At 38.9% G+C, this 26,862-nt stretch overlaps 3 protein-coding genes across 3 annotated transcripts; all 3 read left to right on the top strand.

Moving 5' to 3' along the window:
* Nucleotides 1–5,156: 5,156 nt before the first annotated feature.
* Nucleotides 5,157–5,940, top strand: LOC120290423 (major allergen Pru av 1-like). Its single transcript, XM_039306668.1, has 2 exons — nt 5,157–5,338; nt 5,664–5,940. The coding sequence occupies exons 1-2, from the start codon at nt 5,157–5,159 to the stop codon at nt 5,938–5,940; spliced, it is 459 nt and encodes a 152-aa protein (XP_039162602.1).
* A 14,948-nt stretch (nt 5,941–20,888) lies between these two features.
* On the top strand, nt 20,889–25,472 carry LOC104442885 (protein ACCELERATED CELL DEATH 6). Its single transcript, XM_018872622.2, has 3 exons — nt 20,889–21,678; nt 22,617–23,124; nt 24,804–25,472. Exons 1-3 carry the CDS (start codon nt 21,072–21,074, stop codon nt 24,838–24,840), a joined length of 1,152 nt encoding a protein of 383 aa, XP_018728167.2. The 5' UTR covers nt 20,889–21,071; the 3' UTR covers nt 24,841–25,472.
* LOC120290615 lies at nt 24,804–25,731 on the top strand. The gene is made up of 2 exons (XM_039306947.1): nt 24,804–25,480; nt 25,541–25,731. The coding sequence occupies exons 1-2, from the start codon at nt 24,999–25,001 to the stop codon at nt 25,614–25,616; spliced, it is 558 nt and encodes a 185-aa protein (XP_039162881.1). The 5' UTR covers nt 24,804–24,998; the 3' UTR covers nt 25,617–25,731.
* The last annotated feature ends 1,131 nt before the right edge of the window (nt 25,732–26,862 follow it).

Genomic DNA, 26,862 nt, shown 5'->3' with positions numbered 1-26,862 from the left:
GGCCGAAAGCCCCTTCTAAATGCCGAACCAAACGGGGCAATGAACAAATCGAATTTGGATTCATTCAATAAATCTAACAATACTTTTAGGAAGAGTAAGTATAGATTATGAAAAGTGGTTTGTTTTAAAAGTATCACAGAAATTTGGAATTTGTGGACAACTTGATGATGTGAGCAAAACCCTGACTAGTTCTTCTTTCAAGAAACAGAGTCAGCAGTAAAATTAGTGACACTAGAGAATGATGGGAAGCATCCATTGAATGTTCTTTCTTCCCTACAAATAACACAAACGTCGACATTATTGAAAGACTCAAATGTGCTACTGAAGGATGTGCTCGACCCATGGCTTCCTCCTCCGACCGGCCAACTAGCTGAGGAAGTGGATGTGCATGGGGACGAGTCTCGATTCGCGACCTACCATGCATTTCGTCAAGCAGGAATTATCCGCACGCACTCAAGCTTGCTTGTCTAAGCTATTGGGTTCTATTAGAATATTTTAATAATAATTTAGTGACTCCCTCAAGGTTGTCTGCATTCAAAGATCTCTCGCATGCTAACAAGTATCATTTGGGCTTGAGATCCATGCCTTTTGTCCTCTTTCTTTATTATATGTAGAGGTGTTAAATGGGTCGTGCAACCCATTTATGGACCCATTTAAACATAAATGGGTCGTTAATGGGTCAGGCCTTGAGAAATAAGGTACCCTGATGGGTTTTAAAAATAAAAGAACTAAAATAAATGGGTCTTAAATGGGTACCCATTTAAGACCCATTTACAAACCCATTACGGTTTAAAGATGGGCTGTGCAACCCATTTATTTTTCTTTTCTTTTTATTTTTATTTTTCTTTTATTTTTCTTTCCTCTTCCTCCGGTCGCCGGCACGGCGACGGCCGGCGACCTCGAGGCTCGCCGGATCGGCGAGGCTCGAGCCTCGCCCGACGCCGGCGAGCCTCGAGCTCCTTGGATCCGGGAGGCGGAGGCCTCGCCGACGCCTTGGCGAGCCTCGGGCTCGCCGGATCAGGAGGCGGTGGCCTCGCCCGACGCCGGCGAGCCTCGGGCTCGCCGGATCTGGGAGGCGGAGGCCTCGCCGACGTCCGGCGAGGCTTGAGCCTTGCCGATCTGGCGAGGCTCGAGCTCGCCCGGATCTAGCGAGGCGACGGCCTTGCCGACGTCCGGCGAGGCTCGAGCCTCGCCGATCCGGTGAGACTCGAGCTCGCCGGCGTCGGGCGAGCTCGAGCTCGCCGGATCTGGCGAGCCTCGAGCTCGCCGGTGTCGGCGAGCGGGCGAGCTCGAGGCTCGCCCGTGGCCGGCCGCCGGCCGTCGTCGTGGCCGGCCGTCGGCCAAAGAAGAAGAAGAAGAAGAAGAAGAAAGAAAAAGAAAAGTTATATTTAAAAAATTAAAATAATTAAAATTTTATTTTTAAAAAATAATTAAAATTCCATTTTTAAAAAATAATTAAAATTCCATTTTTAAAATAATTATTTTAAAAATTATAAAAATTGTCCATTAAATTTGTGTTGTATAAAATTATTTTAGCAATATCATTTTTAAATATATATATCTATATATATAATAAATTAAGTTTAATTAAATGGGTCGGGTATGGGTTGGGTATGGGTCGGGTCGGGTATGGGTCAAAATTTTTGCATTTCAATAAATGGGTCATAAACGGGTTAAATGGGTCGATTTGGGTCGGACCATTTATGACCCGACCCAAACCCGACCCGACCCACCCGTTTAACGGGTCTAATTATATGATTTAGACCAATGTGATGTTGAGTTAGATTACTAAACGAGGCGATTGAGAATCATTTAGAGGGCATTTTCAACATAATCTCACAGATCTCTTGCCGTGGGACTTGGAACTCTTAGGTGAAGACGATTCCATCCCACCTGCAAGAATGTTCAAGGCCGTTGTTCTTGACGACGATCTCATCCCCAAGCTCCTCCCACAAGCCTCTAAGGATTTTGTCATCCCTGAAGGTGATGGGGGTCCCGGCGCCATCCTTGGCGAAGGCCAGTGCTTGCGCTGTCTTCTATTTTCATTTATTTTGATTGCGTCGCATTAACACGTGATGTCAAAAGGACATTTGCCGACATTCTTTGTTAAGGCTAACGTGGGAACTGACTGCAGTTGTCTGTGTCTCGCAGCTAGACAGTTCAACTCGGTGGAGCACCCGTCGAGAAGCTGGACAAGGAAAGCTCGCGCATGCGTACGCCATCGTCCAGGGCAACGCGCTAGAGAAGATCCCGAACGTGATCAAGTTCGAGGCGGGTCCAGACAGAGAGGGTGTATGGCCAAGAGCATGAGAAAGTACTTCCCCATGGACCGGGTTGAGAACAAGGCCAGCAAAGAGAAGGCCATGGAAATGTTGAAAGCCATAGAAGCCCATCTCTTGCAAAAACGCTGATGCTTACGATTGAGTTGTTACATGTTGGCTGGATCTTTCTACCTCCCACCATAATTTATGTCTTCATTCGTGTCTCTTTCAAGAAAAATAACAATCGAGACTGAACCGTAACTATGTTTTGAAGCGGTAGATATGCTGCATGCTGTCATCAAAGACGATTGTCATACATCTTGTAAAGATCTCGGCATTCTTTTAACAGAGTTGAAACTGCCGCGAGATTATAGATATGAATGCACCGCTTTGCCCATCTGTCTTTGAGGCCAGATCAGAAAAGCATATCGAGGAAGAGAACAGTTGACTCAAGAAGGGACGGTCAACTTTTTCACATATGAATTTTCTGCATTTGACACGCAATTGTTACTTCACATTCGTATTTTTAAGTCTTGAGATTTAACAAAGACTCTGGCGTGGAAAATCATTTGCGATTCACACGGAATGGCACCCGATCGGAAGCTTCAAAGAGATGAGAAAAAGGCGCTTGATGAAGACTTAGAAATGAGTTAAAGTAGTATATATGTTTAATTGATTTTGGACGTTTTGTTTTAGTGAGGTTCATATGGGTTCCACATGAACCTATCAAATATAGCGATTTAGATTAACTTAGTACATATACCACAATTTTGATGAAGAAACAGAAATGAGCTAGCGTCATATTTATATTAAGTGGAATTTGGACTTTTAATTCTAGTGAATTCAATATGGATCCTATGTGAACTCATCAGATTTGGCAATTTAGATCAATTTAGGACATACAACACACTTTTGACAAAGACTCGGAAATGAGTTAGGGCCTCATTTTTATTTAGTAGAATCTAGACTTTTAATTCCAGCGAGTTTTATATAGGTCCCACATGAACCCATCAGATTTAGCGATTTGGGTTATTTAGTACATACGACGTAATTTGATGAAAGAGCACTATATTTATATTAAGCTGATTTGAACTTTTAACTTTAGTAAGTTTCCTATGGATCCCACATGAACCCATCAAATTTAGCGATTTAGATTAACTTATTATATACAAAATACAATTTTGACGAAAACTTAGAAATGACATAGCATTGTATTTATATCAAGGAGAATCTAGACTTTTAATTCAAGTGAGTTCCACATGGATCCCACGTGAACCTGTTAGATTTAGCAATTTAGATCAATTTAGGACATACAACACACGTTTGATAAAGACTAGGAGATCAGCTAGGGTCATATTTATATACAAAACAATTTTGACGAAAACTTAGAAATGACATAGCATCGTATTTATATCAAGGAGAATCTAGACTTTTAATTTGAGTGAGTTCCACATGGATCCCACGTGAACCTATTAGATTTAGTGATTTAGACCAATTTAGGACATACAACACACGTTTGATAAAGACTCGGAAATGAGCTTGGGTCATATTTATATACAACACAATTTTGACGAAAACTTAGAAATGACATAGTATCGTATTTATATCAAGGAGAATCTTGACTTTTAATTCGAGTGAGTTTCATATAGGTCCCACATGAACCTATCGGATTTAGCAATTTGGGTTAATTTAGTACATACGGCATAATTTTGATGAAAGAAAACCGTATTTATATTAAGTTGACCTGAACTTTTAATTTAGTGAGTTTCCTATGGATCCCACATGAACCCATCAAATTTAGCGATTTAGATTAACTTAGTATATACAACACAATTTTGACGAAAACTTAGAAATGACATAGCATCGTATTTATATCAAGGAGAATCTTGACTTTTAATTCGAGTGAGTTTTATATAGGTCCCACATGAGCCCATCAGATTTAGCAATTGGGTTAATTTAGTACATACGGCATAACTTTGATGAAAGAAAACTGTATTTGTATTAAGTTGACCTGAACTTTTAATTCAGTGAGTTTCCTATGGATCCCACATGAACCCATCAAATTTAGCGATTTAGATTAACTTAGTATATACAACACAATTTTGACGAAAACTTCAAAATGACATAGCATCGTATTTAGATCAAGGAGAATCTAGACTTTTAATTCGAGTGAGTTCCACATTTATCCCACGTGAACCTGTTAGATTTAGAGATTTAGATCAATTCAAGACATACAACACACATTTGATAAAGACTCGGAAATGAGCTAGGGTCATATTTATATACAACACAATTTTGACGAAAACTTAGAAATGACATAGCATCGTATTTATATCAAGGAGAATCTAGACTTTTAATTCGAGGGAGTTCCACATGGATCCCACGTGAACCTGTTAGATTTAGCGATTTAGATCAATTTAGGACATACAACACACATTTGATAAAGACTCGGAGATGAGCTAGGGTCATATTTATATACAACGCAATTTTGATGAAGACTTGAAAATGAGGTAGTGTCGTATTTATATTAAGGGGAATCTAGACTTTTAATTCTAGTGAGCCCATTAAATTTAGCAATTTAGATCATTTTAGAACATGCAGCACACTCGCCAAATAACTTATGCTCAGAACACTATCTAAATTTAGTGATTATTTTTAGGAAAATATTTTCTAAATTATTTATCTTCTGCAAAATATAATGCATCTTAGTAAGAAAAAAAATATGCAGTGATCAGAACCCTTCACACTCAGTCTCCCTCTCTCTATATATGTCAACTTCAATTCAGCCTCTTCTCTTCACTCCCAAGTCCCAGAGACCAACTTCGTCACTACTACTCAAGTCTTTCCAGATCATCACCCCCTTCTCAGTTTTAGCAACTCTATTAAGATCCGGTCATGGGTGTCATCACTTTTCACTTCGATATCCCATCCCCCATTCCCCAGGCCAGGATGTTCAAGGCCGCTATCCTCGATGCCGATAACCTCCTCCCCAAGGTCCTCCCACAAGCCGTCAAGAGCGTTGAAGTCCTCGAGGGCGATGGAGGTCCCGGGACCATCAAGTTGATGACTTTTGCCGAAGATTAGTCCATCCGTATTAGGAACTTAGGATTGCTCTGAATCAAGGTAGGTTCAACCTTATGGAACACTATAATGAATATGGAAAAAGATAGAAATATGACTCGATTACTTAAGATGTTTCTAACCGTTTAACTTTACACAAGTGATTATGTGACTCAATTTTGATTAGGCAAAGTCAGGCTATGTCTAAGTCAATTGTATTGGATTGCGGTCGGAACAATTGGGTTAATTCCTAAATGGACTGATGGACACCATGAAGATTGGTGCTCGTGATATTGAAACCTGCGAGTTCTAAATGTGAGTGTCACTTTTTGTTACATTGATAGGCAATCCGTTCAAGACAGCGAAGCACAAGGTCGAGGCCCTGGACAAGGAGAACTTCACCTACTGCTACTCAATCATCGAGGGCGAAATGCTGGGCACCACCTTCGGGAAGATCACCCATGAGGTGAAGATCAACGCGTTGCCTTTGGGAGGCTCGATGTTGAAGTGCACGAACAGTTACTTCACCGCGGAGGAGATCAACACCTGGAAAGAGAAGGTGTCCGCGATGTACGAGGCCATCGAGGCTTATCTCTTGGCAAACCCTGATGCCTACTGAGCCTATCTTTTCGCTATCTTGTATTGTTTCCGTAATGCGTTAAATATGTGTGGTTGTGCTATACTGAAAAGGAGACAAGAAGAGTTTGAGTCACTCTGTTTGGAGCTAAGCATGTTGGGCTGGTGAGTGTTGTTGTTCTTGTCTTTGCTGAGAATAAGAGAATAAAAGGTGTGATAGGAATCTGGTGCAGTGGTTTTGTGGAATTTGATAAACTATGCTACATGTTTATACAAGGCTTGTAGAATGAAATTCTCTAATTTAGTAATTTTTTTACGAGGAGAGAATTCATGAGTTACAAATGAAATGCCAAATGGCCAATAAAATACCAAACTTTGGCCTGATATTTCGAATTTGGATTAACATCTAAAGTTATCAATGTGGCACAATCTTTCATAAACCACAATACGGCAAGTACATCCCTTCTCTATGGATCGTACCAAAAGAATTAGCAAATTGCGAGAATTTACTGAGCCTGAACTTGAGCAACAACAATCTGTTGGGTGTCATGTCGCCAGAGCTAGGGAACTCGTTCACGCTACAGAACCACTAGACCTGAGCCACAATTCACTAGTAGGATCAATTCCTTCCAATTTAGCAAAGCTCACTAAATTGAAAAATCTCAATGTTTTGCATAACGATTTGTCGGGTACGATCCCAACTACTCTCACCAGCATGAGTAGTTTAAGCTTCATGGGCTTCTTGTACAACAAGCTGACAGGCGCAGTTCTTGGTGGTCGCCTCTTCCAACAATAACTAGGAAGTGCTTTTATTGCAAATCCGGGCTTGTGAGGAAACGCGACGGAATGTCTCCATGTGGGTCGAGCAAGAATCGACCCACCATCGGAGAAAGGTTCTCGATTAATGTGATTGTTGCGTTTGCTGCTTACTACTTCTCGTGACTCTTATTGCTCGATTTTGGTGCTTTGGCGGTGAAACAAGCATCTCGATGAAGAGATAAGAAATCTTATGAAGTACGTGAAATCATATGGGAAAGGGGAATGAAGTTTGCATTCAACGATATTGCCAAGGCCACCAACGGCTTCAGTGAAGAGTACTGCATCAGAAAACACGGATTCAGAAGTGTTTACAAGGCCGAATAGGCTAGCAGCCACATCGTCACGGTAAAAAAAAGTGGTGGTTAACCGCAGGGACATCATCCAATCTTTTGTGAACTTTGGCAAAGGTCTTGCATGGAGGAAGCGGAGCAGTTGAATTGGACTTGTGTTAAGAGAGTGAAGATTGTTCAATGCGTGGCTCCCGTGATCGCCTACTTGCATCACAATTGCTCACTGCCTATTGTCCATCGGAACATGATGTTGAACAACATCTTGCTCAAGTCGGACTTCTAGCCTTGGCTTTTGGTTTTTGGGACGGTGAGGCTCTTGAATTCGGATTCGTCGAATTGGATCCCAGTGGCTGGATCTTATGGCTACATGGTTCCTAGTAAGCTACATGATCAAATCTAATTAGTACATTCCCCCTGTACCTATGGTCTCGGGTTGATCAAATACCTTCAATTGACATATTGAATTTGGATTCATCCAATAGTTCTAACAAGACTTTTAGGAAGAGCAAGTATAGATTTTGAAAAGTGGTCTCGTATAATGTAATCTCAAAATTTGGAATTTATAGGCAACTTGAGGTTGTGATCAAAACATTGATTCGTTCTTCTTTCATGAAACGAGTCAACGGTAAAAGTACCGATGCTAGAGAATGATGAGGAAGCATCCAGAATCTTCTCTCTTCCCTACAAATGACACAAATGTCGACATTATTCAAAGACTCAAATGTGCCACTATAGGATATGCTCAACCCACGTCTTCCTCCTCCGACTGGCCAACTAGTCAAGGAAGTGGTATTCATGGTCATGGTCGCAATAGCGTGTATGCGGATGAGTCTCGATTCGTGACTTACCATGCATTTCGTTGCGCAAGAATTATCCGCATGTACTCAAGCTTTCCTGTCCGAGCCGTTGGTGAGATAGCTAGTACGAGTACCTAGAGGGGGGTGAATAGGTATACAAAAAAAATTTCTCGATGTTTGCACGATATTTAAACAATTAGAGACTTTGCAACAGTTGAAAATTCAATCGCAAGACTGAGTAAGGGAAAGAGAGAATTGAACACTCGCTTTATAGTGGTTCGGCTTGATTCAAGCCTACGTCCACTCTTTCGCACCGACAGCCGATTGGCTGGATTCCACTATGATCAAAGAGTTGTTACGGTGTTGATCTTCCTTGATTTCTAGGTGTAGATGATCTACCACACTTGCTCAAGGCGTCACCAAGTATAAACACTCTCGGTATACAATTTCGCTCGCCTCAACTAACAATCAAAGGATCTTCGACTCTGGAATTTTTCTATCGATCACTCACTTAAAACAACTAGAACGTCTTCCTTTTATACTCCTTCATGCCATCATAGCCGTTGGCACTTACCAAAGGAATTCCTCCAATCTACCCGTTGGACGGAATCAATCAAGAAGATCATCCGAGCTATATAAGGAATCGATGATAGCCCATCAATCCCGTTCGCCCATACAATCGGGATCTCGGTTTCCAAGAATAGAATAATCCAAGATTATTTCGTCGACCATCGGATCTTCAATCGTTCTTAGATAAGATATAAAGAATCCGAAATGATTATCCAACCAAAGAATCTATCCCAGAGGATAGGATCAAATCCTCAATCATAAACCTCGACTTTGGATTTCCTTCAACACTGGATTAGAAAGACTGTCAGTGAGAATAACTTTGAGTCTTGAGTCTTGAGTCTTGAGTCTTGAGTCTTGAGATAACAGAGTCTTGAGACTATAAAGTCTTGAGACTTTAACTATCGATATCCAGACTTAGACTGATAGAAATGTTTTGTCGGCTTCAAAATATTCTCGGAAAGATTTCTCCAACAATCTCCCCCTTTTGATGGTGACAAAACTTTCTTGAAGATTTGAACAACTTTGACCTGCAAAAACATTTCTCAAGCAATATGGCTAACTCATAAAGATTAATAAACAACCGGACTCCGCATCCACAGCAAATTGGTTAGTCTTTCATGAGTAATACCATGTAACAATACTTGATATAAATGCAACCTCAAGCATCAAAATCCACAACCAATTCAGTCTAACACTCAAGTTCAAGTTCTCAAGTCATACTCAAAAATAAACATAACCACAAAAAGTCAAATAAATAATGTTTGTTCAAATTGGTTCTCCCCTTTTTGTCATCATTAAAAAGAGGGTGAGAAAGGAGTCATGTCCGCTTGGGAATGCGCACGATCCGGAAATCCCCAATGGACTGGACTACTCTTCGAGCTTCTTCGGATCTTCTCGCAGATGAGCTACCTCTTCTCTCTTGGCATTGGCTTGAAGTTGTAGAGAGAGGTCTTTGTATTTTTCTTCCAGAGAGATCAAGATGCTTGTCCAAAGATGCTTCAAGACTTGGATTTCACAATCCAGAATATATATCTCGTTACGCATTTCCGTAAGAATATTCATGATACTACGAAGATCTACAGAATCATCCGTCTCGTGTACCGGCATTGGCTTTCTCGGATGGTGTGTGTGCGATGGCGCTTCTCGAACGGTCTTGCGAGATTTGGAATTGTCGTATCATCTTCTTCGGCAATTGAGAGACCCGAGCTTCTTCCTGGGTCTTCTGAGATTTTCTTTGATCTTCAAAGCAGCATGAGGTGGAGACCTCTCTTGCTCGCTAACTCCCCCTGTCTCTAGGACATCGAAAGGGGAAGAGTGATGATCAATCTCTTGATTTCCCTTCTCTCCAGATTTATCAGCAGACTGATCTTTTACTTCTTCTTTTTCTTCCTCAACTTCTTTCTCCTTCTCTCTCTGTTCTTCTTCTTCTCTCGCTTCCGCTGAAGTTACTCAATAAGACACGAACGTCTTGTTCTTGTCGGTCTTTGGAATAGTGGGATCTTCATCATCTTCATCTTCATCCTCATCCTCCAGGATAAGAATTCTTTTCCTCTTTTCGAAGAAGCACTAAATGCCTTCTTTCCTTTTCCTTTGAAGCGATCGACTGGAGATTTCACTTTGAATTTCTCCATTGCCTTAGAAAGTTCTTGCGGACGCATCTTCATTAACATTTTCAACCCTACCACCATCTTATCACACGGTCGAACACAAAAAGTATGTGGCAAAGTTCAATATTCGGATGTCTCAAGATCTTGGTCACTGACTGGATAAGGCAATTGTCCTTTGTCTTTTGACACTTTTTCGTACATATGGAAAAGAATAGTGTGCGGGAGAGAGAACTTCCGTCCTGAGTTGATCGCATACATCAACTTTGCTTCAGAAAGAGACACAGAAGTCTTTGAAGTAGACTTAGGTCTTAGACAATTGATCACAATCTTGTGAAGCACAATGTTGATAGCGTTCATTCTTGAATAGATAATTTTCTTATCTACATCCCTATCTTTGACAAGATCCAGAGTAGTTCGAGGTGAGACTTTAATTGGGAGATAGCGTCCCCGTTCAACTCCAACTATGTCTTAACATATTCACATCTACCACATAGACTTTGTCTCGAACATCAATGAAATTCTATTCGCATCCAAAAAGCTAAGATTTGAATAGAAATAAGCAGTCAGATGATCATACCCGTCTCAGAGAGTCGGAGCGTAAAGTCTCAAGTTGAAGCAAATTCAACTTCTCTCTTAGGTTCAAGTTGATGGAATCCAGAAGTCAAAATCGACACTTCTAGGGTTGATTACCCCTCTTTTCAACGGATCGTAATACACTTTTTCTTGATCCTTGGATTTAAACAAATCCATCCGATTTCCTTTCGCCTTTGCCGCCACACCCATTCTAGGTTCAAATTCAAGGAACATTTTGTCATCATCATTCGCGTCAATCAGATTTTGTCCCGGCATACGAGGATCTCTTGGAATGTTCGCAAGAGCTTCCTCTGCTTTTCCTTTTGGGGCAATTCCCCATTCCTCCATTTTCTTCAGAAAAGATACTCATTCCCATAATTTTTGTCCTTAAGGAAGTCATCTATGTAGTTCAATGGAGTACCCGTGCTTTTCAATGCACAATAAAGTTTATACAAAAGGAAGGCTTTTGAACTCTTACTGGGTCGGCATCCTCGATTATCTCTTCTTCCAGTTATGACTTTCACTTTGTGGGGCGGAGATGCTGAATGACGTGGAGGAGAGCGAATCGGACTTTGTCGGCGACCCGGATAAGTCTTCTTCCTCGGTGAGATCGAAATGAGTCGGTCCCTTCTTCATTCTTTGTGGTCCCCCTGTTCGCGATTCTTGATGATTTCCTTGAAGACGACATCTTTCTTTGTCTATTGGAGGATTCCTTCACTTGCTTTCCCAAGAAAAATGACCACTTTCTCGACGATGAACAAAGAGTAGAAACAAGATAGAGAGAAGAGTGCTTTTAGGGTTTTGAAGATTTGGGAAAAACTGTATATATAACTTAGTTTTTGAAAAGGGAAGTTCAATCGGTGCAATGGAAAGTGAACGATTACTTCTTTTCAAAATCTATAACTGCCAAAATTATTAAACAAAAGATCGTACCTTTTCGACTAAATGACAATTAGTACCTTTTAGAAGAAATACAACTTACGCCTTTATCCACGAATGTCCGAGTCTCGGGACTTAGAGTCTAAGAGATCGAGTCTTTAGAGTTGGTGAGTCTCTAGACTTTAACTTCTTCAAGCTTCAAAATGTTGAGTCTTGAGCGGATAAAGTCAAACCGATTCTTCTCCAAAGGCTTTGTGAATATGTCTCAGTTGACTTTTGAATCAACAAATTGGATCGAGATTTCTCCATTTTGAATATGATCTCTAATAAAGTGATGTCGAATCTCAATATGCTTTGCTCTTGAATGAAGGATTGGATTTTTGGTGAGATTTATAGCACCGGTGTTGTCACATCTCGATTTACGTGCATGAGTCTTCAATGCCAAAGTCTTGTAGCCGTTGTTTTATCCATAGAATTTGCGAACAGCTGACTTCAAGAGCTACATACTCGCTTCATTGTTGAAAGAGCTACGGTGCTTTGTTTCCTCGAAAACCAAGACACCGTTCTGTTTCCAAGTAGTTGACAAGTTCCAGAAGTGCTCTTTCTATCGATTCCCGCAACCGGCCAGATCTGCATCTCGAGTATCCTAGAAGATTAAAGTCTCCTTCTTTGGATACCAAAGACCGATGCTTGAAGATGAAGCAACGTATTTGATAATTCGTTTCACGGCACCGAGATGTGATTCTCTAGGATCTGATTGAAACCTAGCACGAGATACAAACACTCAACAAAATATCGGTCTAGAAGCAAGAAGATAAAGAAGTGAACCGATCATGCTTCGTACAGCTTTTGATCTATTTTCTTCCCTTCTTCATCCTTGTCTATCTTCGAGAACATGACATTGGTATGTCGATCTTTTTGCATTTTTCCAATCCAAACCTTTTGACAAGATCATTCGCATATTTTTCTTGATGGATGAAAGTTCCTTCCTTCATTTGTTTCACTTGGAGTCCAAGAAAGAATGTTAATTCTCCCATCATACTCATTTCAAATTCATCCCGCATAGACTTAGAAAATTTCTTGCAAAGACTTTCATTAGAAGATCCAAAAATAATGTCATCAACATATATTTGAACAAGTAAAAAGTTTTTGTTTTCCTTTTTGATAAACAAAGTAGTATCTACTTTACCTTTGACAAAACCATTTTGTAATAAAAACTTACTTAATCTGTCGTACCAAGCTCGAGGTGCTTGCTTTAGACCATACTGAGCCTTTTCGCTCCTCGAAGACCGAGTCCGCTTCTTTGGGTCTTCAAATCCGGCGGTTGTTCCACATAAACTTCCTCATGGATAAATCCATTTAGGAAAGCACTTTTGACGTCCATTTGGAATAACCTGAAATTTTTGTAACAAGCAAACGCAAGTAATAGACGAATAGCTTCTAACCTTGCAACGGGTGCGTAAGTCTCGTCATAGTCTATTCCTTCTTCTTGCGTATACCCTTTGGCCACGAGCCTTGCTTTGTTTCGTACGACTTTTCCTTTTCGTTCATTTTGTTCCCGAATACCCATTTGGTTCCAATATGTTTTTACCTTTTGGTTTAGATGTCAATTCCCGGACATCATTGATGTTGAACCTGTCTAAGCTCTTCTTGCATAGCTTCGATCCACTTTCATCGATAAAGCTTCTTCTATGCTTTTGGTTCAATTTCGAGATGAGAGCCACGGCACTAGATTCTTCATGCCTTTTTGATCTGTGCGGATTCCTTCATTAAGTTCGCCAATAATAAGATCTTTGGGATGACTGGATTTGTGTTTCCGGTTACCGGGTTGATGATCTCTTTCTTTATTTGATTCTCCATGATCGTCTTGATGATGGACTTCCCGAGAATCCGAGATGCTTCTTGAGATGTAGACATTTGAAGATCTAGAGCGGATTCGGTCTCATCGTTGAGTCCTGGCTGGATTCATCTTGCACCGAGTCTTGGAATTTGACATTCATTGATTCTTCCACACGATGGCTTTTTTGTTGTAGACTCTGTAGGCTTTGCTTGATGTAGAATATCCAAGGAAGATGCCTTCATCGATCTTTCTTCAAACTTACCAACTCGATCATTTGCATTTTTCAAAATAAAGCATTTGCAACCGAACACATGAAAGTATGAAACAATAGGCTTCTTACCTTTGAACAATTCATAGGGGTTTTATCAAGAATAGGTCTTAAAAGACTCTATTTATAATATAGCAAGCGGTTGAAACGACTTCAGCCCAAAATCGTGAAGAAATTTTACTTTCAATTAAAAGTGTTCTAGCCATTTCTTGAAGAGATCTATTCTTTCTTTCCACAACTCCATTTTGCTCTGGAGTATACGGAGAGGAGAACATGTGATTAACACCAGATTTATCACGGAATCTCGTAAAATCTTGATTTTCAAATTCACTTCCATGATCTGTTCTTATACTAGAAATAGCACATCCTTTTTCATTTTGAACCTTTTAGCAAACTTTTCAAAGTACGAAAAGGTTTCGATTTGTTTGCTAGAAAATATACCCGGGTAAAACGAGTAATCATCTACAATTACTAGACAATATTTCTTACCTCCAATGCTCGGGTTCTTGTTGGTCCGAAGAGATCCATATGAAGCAAGCGTATTACATGATTAGTAGATACATGATTTATTTGTTTAAATGAATTTTTTACCTGCTTTCCCGAGAATGCATGGAGTACATAAGTCGACTTTTGGTATGGCAGTTTAGGTAGACCTCTAACAAGCCGCTGCTTTGAAGAGATTTTGGCTAATTGCTTCTTGTTGATATGGCCAAGCTTTCTATGCCATAGAATTGCTTCATCTTGAATTGAAATTAAGCATTGTTCTTCATTTGGCTTTACATCAAGGAGGTAGATGTTTCCATGCCTTCGACCCATGAAATTAATTAGCAAACTAACTATTATTAGTTGTAAAAATAAAAAGGCTCTCTCTGACATTATTGTTCCTACAACAAAATCAACATCAATTCACGTAGCTTAGTAGTTTTTATGTGATTTGATATAATAGTCAAATCTAAACTCACTATAGAAGTCTTTATGGTTCTTTCAAGATGTGAGTTGGTATATAATGTTTTTTTTTTTTTTTTTGTTATTAAGTAAAAGTGTTTGGTCATATTTCTTTTTTTTTTTTTTTTTTTCAAAATTGCTAATTTATCTACAAAGTAGATGTATGGATAGAAACGATTTTGTGAAATGTAAACATCAAATATTCTTTGACTAATTAAGAATTTGATTAAGCCATATTTGTGAGTATTGTAAAAATAACAAAATTCGTAGCTAAAATGTTGTATTCAAATTTTTTTTTTAAATCTATAACATAGTGGGAATTTGCATTGTCCTATAAATATTTCATATGACAATAATTATCTTGCCAGTAGCTAAAAAGTTCTATTTAAAACAGAAGTCTTTATAGCTCCAATTAATGCTTATATTTTTAAAACATTTAACTCATTATCCCAAATAAAAGCTCCAGGTACAGATTGCATGAAAAAAAAGAAAAACCAAATATCAGATTAATAGCCAAAAGTTGAATGCACACAGTTAAAAAACAATTTAAGTTTGAATATTTTTGCTTTATTAAGATTATTCAGTGACAAAGTCTTCAAATAACAAGGTATAGTTTAAAACAAATCACGTAGTAAAGTAATTTGAGTATTAATTAAATTTGTCGTTTGGTTGATAAATACATATTCGTTTGTTAATTATATGTTGTATGACCATATTGTATCATCGGAACAAAAATTTTCAATAAGTATAAAGCTCAAATTTGGGCAACACAAGGGCCTTCAACTACTTCAAAAGTGATTGTCTAAATCTTTGTTACTAGGGGATAGCATAAAAAGAAAAAAAAAAGAAAAGAAAGTTAGAAAATAAATCAAGACTGGATAGCATACTTGTAATTGTATTGTTTACTATACGAAACTCTATTAACAGGTGTTATCTACCATTTATTTTATCAGCTATGATTTGAATGATTTCGAAAAATTATCCAAAGAGTCCTAAAGCTATCACATATTTGGCAATTCAGTTATAAATCTTTTTAATTTTACTAAATGAGTCTTAAACATTTTTACTTTTTACTAGTTGAGTCCATCTAGTCAATTTTAATCGAAAGTTGCTAAGATAGACGTCGGTCAACCTACATGGCATGGCCGATGGTAACATGGATAATTTGTAATTAATATTTTAATATATTTCAAAAAATTTATTATTTTTTCCTTTTTTTTTATTTTATTTTATTTTTCCCTTTCTTCCTCCTTTATCCGGTCACCAAGCCTCAACAACTAGTCAGAGGCAAGGGTTGGCAAGGTTGACCTTGTTAGCCTCAAGCAAAGCTTGCCCCTGCTAGCCACTAGCGAGGGCGAGCCTCGCTAGGGTGGGTGAGGTCGGCCTTGCCCGCCATTGGCAAGTCTTGCTTACCCTTGGCAAGGCTTGGCCTCACTTGTGGCTGGGTTGGGGGCGGTTGGGGGCTTTACTAGAGCTCACTAAGGCTGGAGATTGAATAGAGGGGAAAAATAAAATAAATAAATAAATAATATATTAAAATGTTCATATTAGTCTTTGGTTATGTCACATAGGATGATCGATGTCTATGTCAGTGACTTCCAACAAAATTTGGCCAAATGGATTCAATTTGCAAAATGTGAAAAAATCCATGACTCAATTGGCAAAATTAAAAGGTTTATGACTGAATTGACAAAAGTCCAATAAACTTATGAATTTCAGAACAATTTTTCCATTGAATTTTTCATGATGGTTCACCACTCGTTGCAAGTTCTGATTGTTATAAATAGATTTTGAGTTTGTAAAGTGAGGATCTTGAAGTATTTGTCTAGAAAACTTTCACTCATTAATTGATACATCTTGTACATCTTTAGATCGGCTTCGGTGCTAGAAATGTTTCTTACCTATTGGAAGGATCTCATGGAATCTCGGGCTTTCAAGCCTGGTTCATTGAACATGGTAAGAAGAGGTTAGAAAAGCAATTTGTTCAGGGTCAACCATCTTTGTCTACAATCATAGGAAATAACATTGCCAACCGAGATAATTTCGATTTATAAAAAAAAAAGCATTGTGGACGTTCAACTACTAGTGGCAGCACTCATAGCCACAGTGAGCTTCACTGCGGCCGTCGCAATGCCTGGAGGTTATAACAACGACGGACCCAACCGGGGAATGGCGATTCTTGCTGGCAGGGCAGATTTCCAAGCCTTTGTCCTATGCAATAGTGTTGCTTTCCTTCTCTCTGTCCTGGCAATAATCTTACATTGTCAAAGTTGTGCGTTCAGCTATCGTCAAGAGCCGAAATACATCCCGACTGTGGGAGGTTGCATTGAAGTTGCGATAGCCGCGATGGGGCTCGCCTATATTTTCGGGATGTTCACTATATTGATCAGGCCCACCGGGAGTACCGCGGAAAGAGTCGCTCCTTATATTGCGTATGGATTTCTGTCCACTTTGTGCTTCATTTATGAGTTCACCGACCCCGAGGCTCATTCGTGGCTGCTAGGTAGTTCTCCCAGATGAGGATACAACCGAAAGTTTTTTACTGTCATTTTCGGTTGGGCTGGTTCTGCAAACCAGTGACCTTGCTCACCGGAAATTTTCTCTTTGCTTTGTCAGCCAGTCGTCGATTTCGAGCACTTTTATGTCATTTGTAAAATTTAAAACCTGTCAGTGTCAACAGCTTCGTTAGCCATCATAAAAGTGGGGAATGTCATCTTTCTATGTAATCTCAGAGCGTTCAAAGTCAATCGAGTGAGTAACATCATTAAATAATTAGGTTGGCAGCGCCAAAAATGTATCTCCATATCAACCTATAAAAATTCAATCACCCACTCATGCAAAAAACAATCATTTCGCTTCATCTTTTGTATTTGCTTGTGGAATATATGCATCACTCGCTAATGCATAGAGAGGAGCAGTGGCCAATCCTCGAACAACCTAACCATTCATCGATACAAACCCCGAACCGTTGGGGTCCAACTACAAGAAGCCATTCCCATCGCCATGTTCTTCATTGAAGCTGCATTATCTGTGTTGGGAGCTGTAAATTAGGGGACTATGTACTTTTCCATGTCGGCGAGAGAAATCTCCTTGTCACAACCTCCCAACACTTTTGGGGAAAGATGAGTTAGAGATAATGCCAAAAGTGGACCGACAGTTCTCAAATAGTTCGGGTCCTCCCAAACCCTTAACTAGTGTGACATTAGAATTTTCAATACTATAGTATGACTTACCCTACATAAAGGAGCTTATGTTAGCTTATTAAGGCAGGATAGGAGCCAAGTAAGATAGGGGAAATATTTCACCTTTTACGCAACCGGAGATTTTAAGATCGGGAACTTAATTACACTAATTATCCAACTAGTCTCCTCTCGATACCCTAACTTGATTGGTTTATTACCTAAGATTCATTTGATATTTTAATTATTTTAGTATCCTATACCACTAAACAATGTCCATTCATGGGTATAATTAAGGGTAAGTAAATAATCACAATTGATATGATGAAAATAAATTATAAGGATATTGTCCTTAAGGACAATGTTTACAGGCCTTAGATAATTAATCTTATTTTCTCATTATTTTTAATAGATTCCTAACAATCCTTATTTTTCATGTTATATAATATTTTTCTAACAGGCTGGACAAGACAACAACAGGGATACTGGCGTGCATCGGCAAGGCTAGTGACTGCTGTGAGCGGGGCCTGGAAGCTGCAGCTAAACTGATGCGACGGAGAAAGTTTGTTGGCCGTTGCTCAGGTTGCAAACCGTCAGCGAGCGCACTTTGGTTCGCCTGCTCGTCCTCGTCTGTTTCTTAGTGGCGGCTTCACAGCACGATTGCAGGGCAGAATTGATGCTCGCCGGTGCTGGTTAATCGATGTTGGTGGCGAACAACGGCTGCAGGAGTTGGCCGGACTGGCGGGTCTCTTTAGTTTGGCTGGAAACCTAATGTCTGGCGTATGGTTTGGACTCGTCGCTGCGTTGGTGGCCACATTCATGGCACCGAAGGGAATGATGCGGACTTGGCTTGATTGGGTGGAGCGGTGATGTCAGGGGCGGCAGGGGGCAGTGACCATCGAGGCTTAATGGTGACAACAACAGGGCATAGTGAACGTTGAATATTGGCGATATCTCCTTATCTTTTGGAATTTTGTGCCTTAACTGCTGAGATTTTGCCATTCACTAGTTGGAAAGAATTCTTCTCTTTTCCTTCGTTAAGTAAACGGCCCTCTACAACACTTTGCCTTGTTAGTTTGCTTTTGCCTTCAGTACGCTCCGTTTAGAGAAGATAAGTCGCGATATGTTCCCCTGTCCCAAATCCTTTGACTTTTCGCCAAGGACCGAGGTAATCACGCTCCCAAAAAATTGTCATGTCTCCTATGACACGTTCCTTTAAATTTGTGAGGCCGTCATTCACGGAAAAGAAGCCACCGAATTCTCCTCATCCTTTCGAGTGTGCCCCCATAATCACAGCTTCATCATCTCTCAGTCTCCACAATCCATAAGTGGGCCCCCACAATCATAGATTGGCAATTAACTCAGAACTTTCAGCCAAGGCATCTCAATTTTTAGTGGCACCACTCTATAAGAAAAAATTGCCTGCGTGATATTCCATGGTACGCACTCCCCATTATGCAAACTATGTTATGTTGATATTTTTTGTTTAGGGATTGAACCCAATCCCTAATTTTTAGTGTAATAAATGATTAGATAAAATCATAATTTAGGTGTCAATGTTAAATTTAGTGACAACGGTGGCATGTTGTTAGATTTGGAATGATAGTGGGATGTTAGAAATAGGGGTAGGGCTGGTGCATGGTAACGGCAACAGTGGTTGTGATAGTAATTGGTAACTTCATAAGCAGTTGATTCAGCCTTGATGAGACGATCCGATGACTCCATCCTTGAAGGTTCCTTAGACATTCACTTGGCTGAAGAACTATCGAGGGTGGTTCTCGTTGCTACCTACCTCACATGGGGAAGGCGTAGAAATCTAAAGTTACCATGTTCCAGGAAGTATCCTGGATGTGAAATGGTTTTGCTTCTTATGGAAAAGTAGAAGACAAGATGCCTTAGAAGTTTAAAAGAAAAAAAGAGAAAAAGAAAAAAGAAGCTACAGGGAGACCTGTGCTTTCCTTTTAATTTGCGTGTGGGAGAACGGAAACTTCCAAGAATTAGAGCAATATGGCTTTTTAAAAATTATATTATGAAATAAATTCCTCCCACTTGAACTCATTCTTTATATACACAAGTTCACTCACAATTGCTCTATATCTCGAGAAAGGTAGAGAGACAGTGAGAATGCATCCTAAAGTGTATGAGGTTGTAAAGTTGGGAGACTTTGATTCCTTGGAGACAATAATTTCAGGAAATGGAGAGGACCTTTTCCACCAAACAACACCAAAGGTGAACAACATTCTTCATGTTGCGGCTCAATACAGGCAAGTAAATTTCATTGAAGGTCTTCTTCAATGTCCATCAGGACCATCCCTTCTTTGGCAAGTTAACGACAAAGGAGACACTCCCCTGCATCTTGCTGCTAAAGTGGGAAGTTGCGAAGTGGTTCAAGTCTTCACTGATTTCACAAAATTACTTCATTGGGTTGTTGAGAATGGACAAGTTGATGCATGTAGAGAGCTACTTCGAAAGCAGAATTTGCATAAGGATACCGCGCTGCACCATGCAACATCCTCCATTGAATTTGCTCCCAACATCCTCCTTTTAATCCTGTCCTGTTGAAAAATTCAAGAAATTTATTCTCAATAACCTCTTTTTAGTCAATTCCTTTGAAATGTTTCAAGAAATGTCCTCCCCAATAATATCTTTCCTTTAGTCTAGTTGAAAGTTCAAAAAAGTTTTATTGAAAAGTTCTAAGAAATTTCCTTTCTAACATCCATCTGTTAGTCAAGTCATCTTGATAAGCTCAAAGACATTTCTTGCACTTGAACTTTAATTTTACTTTTGTCTACTCGTCTTGGGAACGGTAGAGAGAGTGACATTGTACATCAATTATCTATCTTTGGATGACAATATTGATCAAGTCAAGTAATTGGATAAATCCTAACCGTTAAATGTGGATTCGTTAGGATTTTCCTATCTCGATGACACCATCCTTGAAGGTTCATCATTGTCTCAAGTGTGATAATCAGAGAATGTCCACAAAAATTTCCTTTCTGAAACACAAGTACTAGGAAGTTTCCAAACAAGACACAAGTCTCCCTCTCTCTCATCCAAATTGTGTGGCCGAGGATTCACCGTCCGTTTTCCAAGCTAATGTTAGCCAAGCATTTTCCTTAGAATATTCACTTGGCTGAAGATTAACGAAGGAGGTTATCTTTGCTACCTACCCAACGAAGACCACATGTCTACCTAGACGTCGATTTTTTTTTTTTTTTCAAACTTGTCTTGATTCCACCACTTCGGTATTATAAATTTGCTCTCAAGAGAACAAAAATTTCACAACAAGAAGCCTGATATATTCACATTTTATAGATACACATATAATAGTCTCCTTTTGGGTGCTCTTGAGAAGCTTAAAAACATTTCCTCCCCAATCTTCTTCCTTTAGTCAATTCCTCTTGAGAATGCATCCTAAAGTGTATGAGGCTGTAAAGTCGGGAGACTTTGATTCCTTTGAGACAATAATTTTAGGAAATGGAGAGGACCTTTTCGACCAAACAACACCAAAGGAGAACAACATTCTTCACGTTGCAGCTCAATACGGGCAAGTAAATTTCATTGAACATCTTCTTCAATGTCCATCAGGACCGTCCCTTCTTTGGCAAGTTAACGACAAAGGAGACACTCCCCTGCATCTTGCTGCCAAAGTGGGAAGTTGCGAAGTGGTTCGAGTCTTCACTGATTTCACAAAATTACTTCATTGGGTTGTTGAGAACGGACAAGTTGATGCATGCAAAGAGCTACTTCGAAAGCAAAATTTGCATAAGGATACAGCACTGCACCATGCAATAAGAGGAGGCCATAATTTGGTGGTGCAGTTGTTGATTGAAGAAGATTCTCAACTGTGTGATATTATTAATGCTGCCGATGAGTCTCCACTTTATCTTGCAACAGATCGACAACTTTCTCATGCCATTGGGCTGATTTTAGGTGCTTTCTCATGGTCATCCTCTCATAAGGGCCCTAAGGGTTTGACAGCTTTGCATGCCGGAATCTCTCTCTCATTGACCAGTAAGTATTACAAGATACTAAGCCCAGTGATAGCAAATCCAAAACTTATTTATTTATTATTATGTTTAGTTTGGGGAGAGGTCGAACATGCTATTTGATTAGTTATATACGAGGGTTATGTTTTGGAAAGATTTCAGTTGTAATTCTCATTGCATTTTCTTTATTGTTTTACTTATCGACTATAAAATAAGTCCAACCGATTCGTCTTCTCTTGAAACGCGGACTAAAAAAAATAGTATCCATTTTAGATTATCCATTGATTCGGAAAAATTGCTATTTACAGTGTTGGTAATAGCATTTCGCACACGCTAATTTCTTTCTACACGTTTTTCTAGATCTTGTTCTCTTACTTTTTATTTCCTAAATTATACCAATATTTTCAGCTTGCAAGTGATGATGGGGCACGTGGCAATATATATACAAAGGATCAGGGTATATATGCTAAATTTCTTAATCCTTGAGGGTAAATTATGATGACTTGAAAGGAAAGGGATGCAATGATTTTACTTTTGAAAATGTAGAAGGTGCTAGTCCTCTTTCATTATCTAAATCCTCTTATAAAGTTGAGTTGGACAGGATATTTTCCATAAAATGATTGGCATTGAAGTAAATTTTAGCCTTTTATTCTAGACTTGATAGTGCAAATGCCTTGCTAAAAATATGAGAAACTTCTTCTCAAACTGCTTAACGAATTTATAACAATTTCACTTTTCAATTGATAAACTTTATGAATTTCTGCATTATGCTAGATTGAAAGCAGTCAGGTTCTACAAGTGTTACACAAGATCGCCGGAAAAAACTTCAAATTACCATGACATAGTCCTTCCTAGTACACACAAAATGGGAAAAACTTAACACGATGAAGCGCAGTTTTAGTATCTATGTCTAGATGCTATAAACAGACTAAATCATAACATTTTCCTATTTTATATGCAAAGTTTGGGAGAAAATCATGGAGAAAAGACCAGAAGCGATCAGAGAAAGAGATGATATGGGGTGGACTCCTCTTCATTACGTTGCTTACTTGGGCAAAGTTGAAGCAGTTAGAGTACTCCTCCAACATGATACTTCTGTGACATACGATTTAGACAATGCGGGGGAATCGGCTCTTCACCTTGCAGCATTTCAAGGCCATGCCAAGGTCATTGACGAGCTTGTTAGATCATGTCCCGACGCTTTTGACATAATAAACACCAAAGGGCAGACGGCTCTTCATGCAGCTGTTGTCGGTGGACGAGTGAATGTAGTTACGTACATACTACGAATGCCAAACCTGAAGTATCTCATCAACGAACAAGACACCGATGGAAACACGGCTCTGCATTTGGCTGCACTTCATAGAAGTTACAACATCATATTCATACTTGCACAAGACAAGAGGGTGGACCATTTGGCTAAAAATAAGGATCATTTGACCGCAATTGACATTTTGATACTTATAAGGAGGTATGCTTGCTTGAACATTATAGAGCTCGATTTGTTCACTTTTAGAGAAATTTCTTCAATATCATTTAGAAACTGTGGCCCGAGTGATACTCATTTCATGTGCAAACAAACTACCCAATTGAAGTCTTTTTGCGTCAACTTTGTTTTGTTTATTCGAATGTTTAAGCATATTAATTATTTTTTCAATTCTCGTTCCAAATCAGTTGGACACACATTTGAAAAAGGGCCTCGGAGTGAAGTGATTTCACAATTCATAAATTACAATCAAGAATAAGAAAATTGGGTAGAATTGAACTTTGTGGTTGAGCCTCATTATCACAAGGCTTCGTGGCCTCCCACCTCACCTAACATTAATTAGCAAACGAACTATTTTTAATTGGACAAAAAATAAAGTCTTTCTTTATCATTAATGTTCCTACAAAATATCAACATCAATTCATATAGCTACGAATTTAAATGTGATCTGATATAATAGTCAACAAACCTAAACTCATGATTTGAAGGAACATTATATCAACATCAATTCATATAGCTTATGAATTTAGAAGTGATCTGATATAATAGTCAACAAACCTAAACTCATGATTTGAAGTCTTTATGTTTTTTTTCGGATGTATATATTGTATTTTTTTTATCATTAACTAAATGTGTATTGTCATATCTTCTTCTTCTTTTTCTTCTTAAAAATATTAATTTATCTATAAATTGGATGTGTGGACAAAAACGACTTATTGACAAAGTAAAATGTGAATTATGTATAGACTAATGGAAAAATTAATTAGGCAATATTTATGAGTATTGCAAAATAACAAAAATTTGTAGTTGAAAAGTTGTATTCGAATTTTTATTTCCAGTCTATAACATAGCTAGGAATTTGCATTGTCGTATAGAAATTTTATTGGCATAATAATTATCTTGCCAGTAGCTATTATTGCAAAAATCTTCAAAATAGAAGTCTTTATAATCCATTTAATGCTTATAGTTTTTAACCATCTAACCCATTCCCACATATTAAAGCCCAACTTACAATCCGATTTCATGAAAAAAAAAATCGTATTAATATCCAAAAATTAAATGCATTAAATATAAGTTGTTTAAAACAATTTTAAGATTGAATATTTTGCTTTATTAAAATTATTCAGTGACAAATTATTCAAATAGGAAGGTATAGTTTATGACAAATCACTTAGTAAAGCAATTTGAATATAAGTTAACTCTGTTGATTAGTTGATAGATACATGTATGTATGTAACTATTATGTTGTATGATCATATCATATCATCTAAGCAAAAAATTTCAATAAGTTTCAAATCCGAGCAACACAGGGGTCTTCAACTAGTTCAAAGGTAATTGTCTAAATCTTAGTTATCTTGAAAACATGGAAAACATTTAGTATGGAAATTCTCTAAATTTAGGGGATACCATAAAGAGAAAAAAGAAAGAAAAGAAAAGAAAAAAAGAGAAGAAAAATGGAGAATAAATCATGACCGGGATAGCACACTCGTAACTATAACTATTTATCTAAAAGAGATGATATGAATGAATTCTCCATGACATTTTAATAATTGCCTGGAGTTCTATTTGTTATATATGGATTTTGAGTGTGTAAATTGAGGCTCTTGAATTATTTCGTTGGAAAACTTTCACATGTTAATTGATATATTCTGTACATTTTTTAGATCGGCTACGGCACTACGAAAGTTCATTACCTGTTGAAAGGATCTCATGGACTCCCGGGTTTTCAAGGCTGGTATGTTGAACATGGCAAGAAGAGATTAGACAATCAATTTGCTTGGGGTCAACCCTCTATATTGACAACTACAGGAAGTAATATTGCCGATAGAGATGATTTCACTTTGTCAAAAAGAGGCATTATGGATGCTCAACTACTAGTGGCAGGGCTGATAGCCACCGTAAGCTTCGCCGCGGCCTTCACAGTTCCGGGAGGTTATAATGACGATGGAATGGCAGTTCATGCTGGCAGGCCATTTTTTAAAACCTTTGTGATGTCTAACAATTTTGCGTTCCTTTTCTCCGCCGTGGCAATATTCTTACATTATGCAAGTTTAACGTTCAGCTATGGTCAAAAGCCGAAATATATCCCGACCGTGGAAGGTTGCATTCAAATTGCTATGCTCGGGCTGTTCGTAGCCTTTTATGTGGGGCTGAATCTGGCACGGGAGAGGCTCCCCGAGAGTATCGAGGAAGGAGTCCATTTTTGTGTTACGTATGGACTTCTCTTTGCCGTGTGCTTCTTGTATGATTTATCTGACCACGAGGCTCATGCGTGGTTGCTACGTAGGGTACCCCTAGGATATATGCGAAAGTTCTTGCTTGATTGCGGGATACACCGTATCTTTTGATTTCCCTGACGCCGAGGCTCCATTCTGGTCGCTAGGAAATCTAATAAGTTGACCTTGTGCACGGGAAATTTTCTTTTTGCTTTGTCAGCCTTCAAGTTCGAGCACTTTTATGTCAGTTGTCCAATTTAAAACCTGCCGTTATCGACTGTTGGTTTGTACTCCGCTGAAGGTTTATTGAAGAATGTGATGTTTACTAGCACATAGTTGACGTTGCCGTTGAATTGGAACTTGCCTTCGACTTCTATGCATCTCTCTTTCGTGGCATGGTTGCACAAAAACCGCAGGAAGTCATTGGTGATGCTTCCAATTATTTCAAAAGCTTCACGGGCCTTCATAGAAGTAGTGATGTCATCTTTCATTGTAGTCTCAGAACTTTCAAATCAATCCGCTGAGTAACACCAGCAAATATTTAGGCACACGAGGCCAAAGATGTATCACCATATCAAGCTGTAAAAGTTCGATCCTGCACTCACACTAATTAACAATAATTTTAAGACTTGATTTTACTTTTATAATAAATTCATTACCTCTAAAATCATCAACAGATATTCATCTAAATCAGTACAATTCAGTGACTACGGCCATCCTCGGTCACCATCAACTCAATCCTCCACAATCGCAACAGTAAAGGAAATGGACAGAACATAAGATTGGAGAAACAAACCGACACGAATGCTTCAATGGATCGATGCTCCGGCCATTGACTCAAATCCATTTACTCGCCATCGACCAGCACCCATCACCTCAGAGACAAACACACATGGGAATAGAACGAGAATAGGCATGTCAGTCTCGGTCAATGTGTAAAATCTACAAAATCATGCTTAAAATGACCAACGAATCAATCAATAATGTGCAAACTAAACTAGTAGATCTTCAGATTTAGCAGAAACTCACTGATACGCTTCGGAGTCATTTTATCAAACACGTTATGTGCATTCGGTGGAGAAGTGAAAGCAAGCGCGTTGACTTGAGGTTAGAGATCAGATTCAGACAAAATCAGTTTATCGGGTTAGAGATCAGGTTCAAACAAAATCAGTCCAAGTACGCAATCGTCAATATGAATACGAATTCGAGCCGATTCTATCCTAATAAAGGACATGCCATTTCGGTTACTTTTATTCATAAAAAAAAAAAAAAAAAAGAGTATAGAAGGCGAGAGAGATTACCTTGCCGATGAGGAGTTCTCGGTCGTGATTGCTGGTCGAGTTCGCACCAGGAGGATTTGGAAAAGGTCGCTGGTGACGATGAGCACCGGTAACGAAGTTTAAGACAAACGCAAATTGCTTCAAACACAATTGGCAACGAAGAGGCAGGAAAGGATTCAGAAGAAATAACCGAGAGAGCGACTTCTGGACGCTCAAAAACCTCGCCA

The sequence above is a fragment of the Eucalyptus grandis genome, chromosome 1 (assembly GCF_016545825.1).
Source record: "Eucalyptus grandis isolate ANBG69807.140 chromosome 1, ASM1654582v1, whole genome shotgun sequence".
Taxonomy (NCBI): domain Eukaryota; kingdom Viridiplantae; phylum Streptophyta; class Magnoliopsida; order Myrtales; family Myrtaceae; genus Eucalyptus; species Eucalyptus grandis.
The sequence above is the reverse complement of the archived record's forward strand: the minus strand, read 5'-3'. Positions and strand labels throughout refer to the sequence as shown.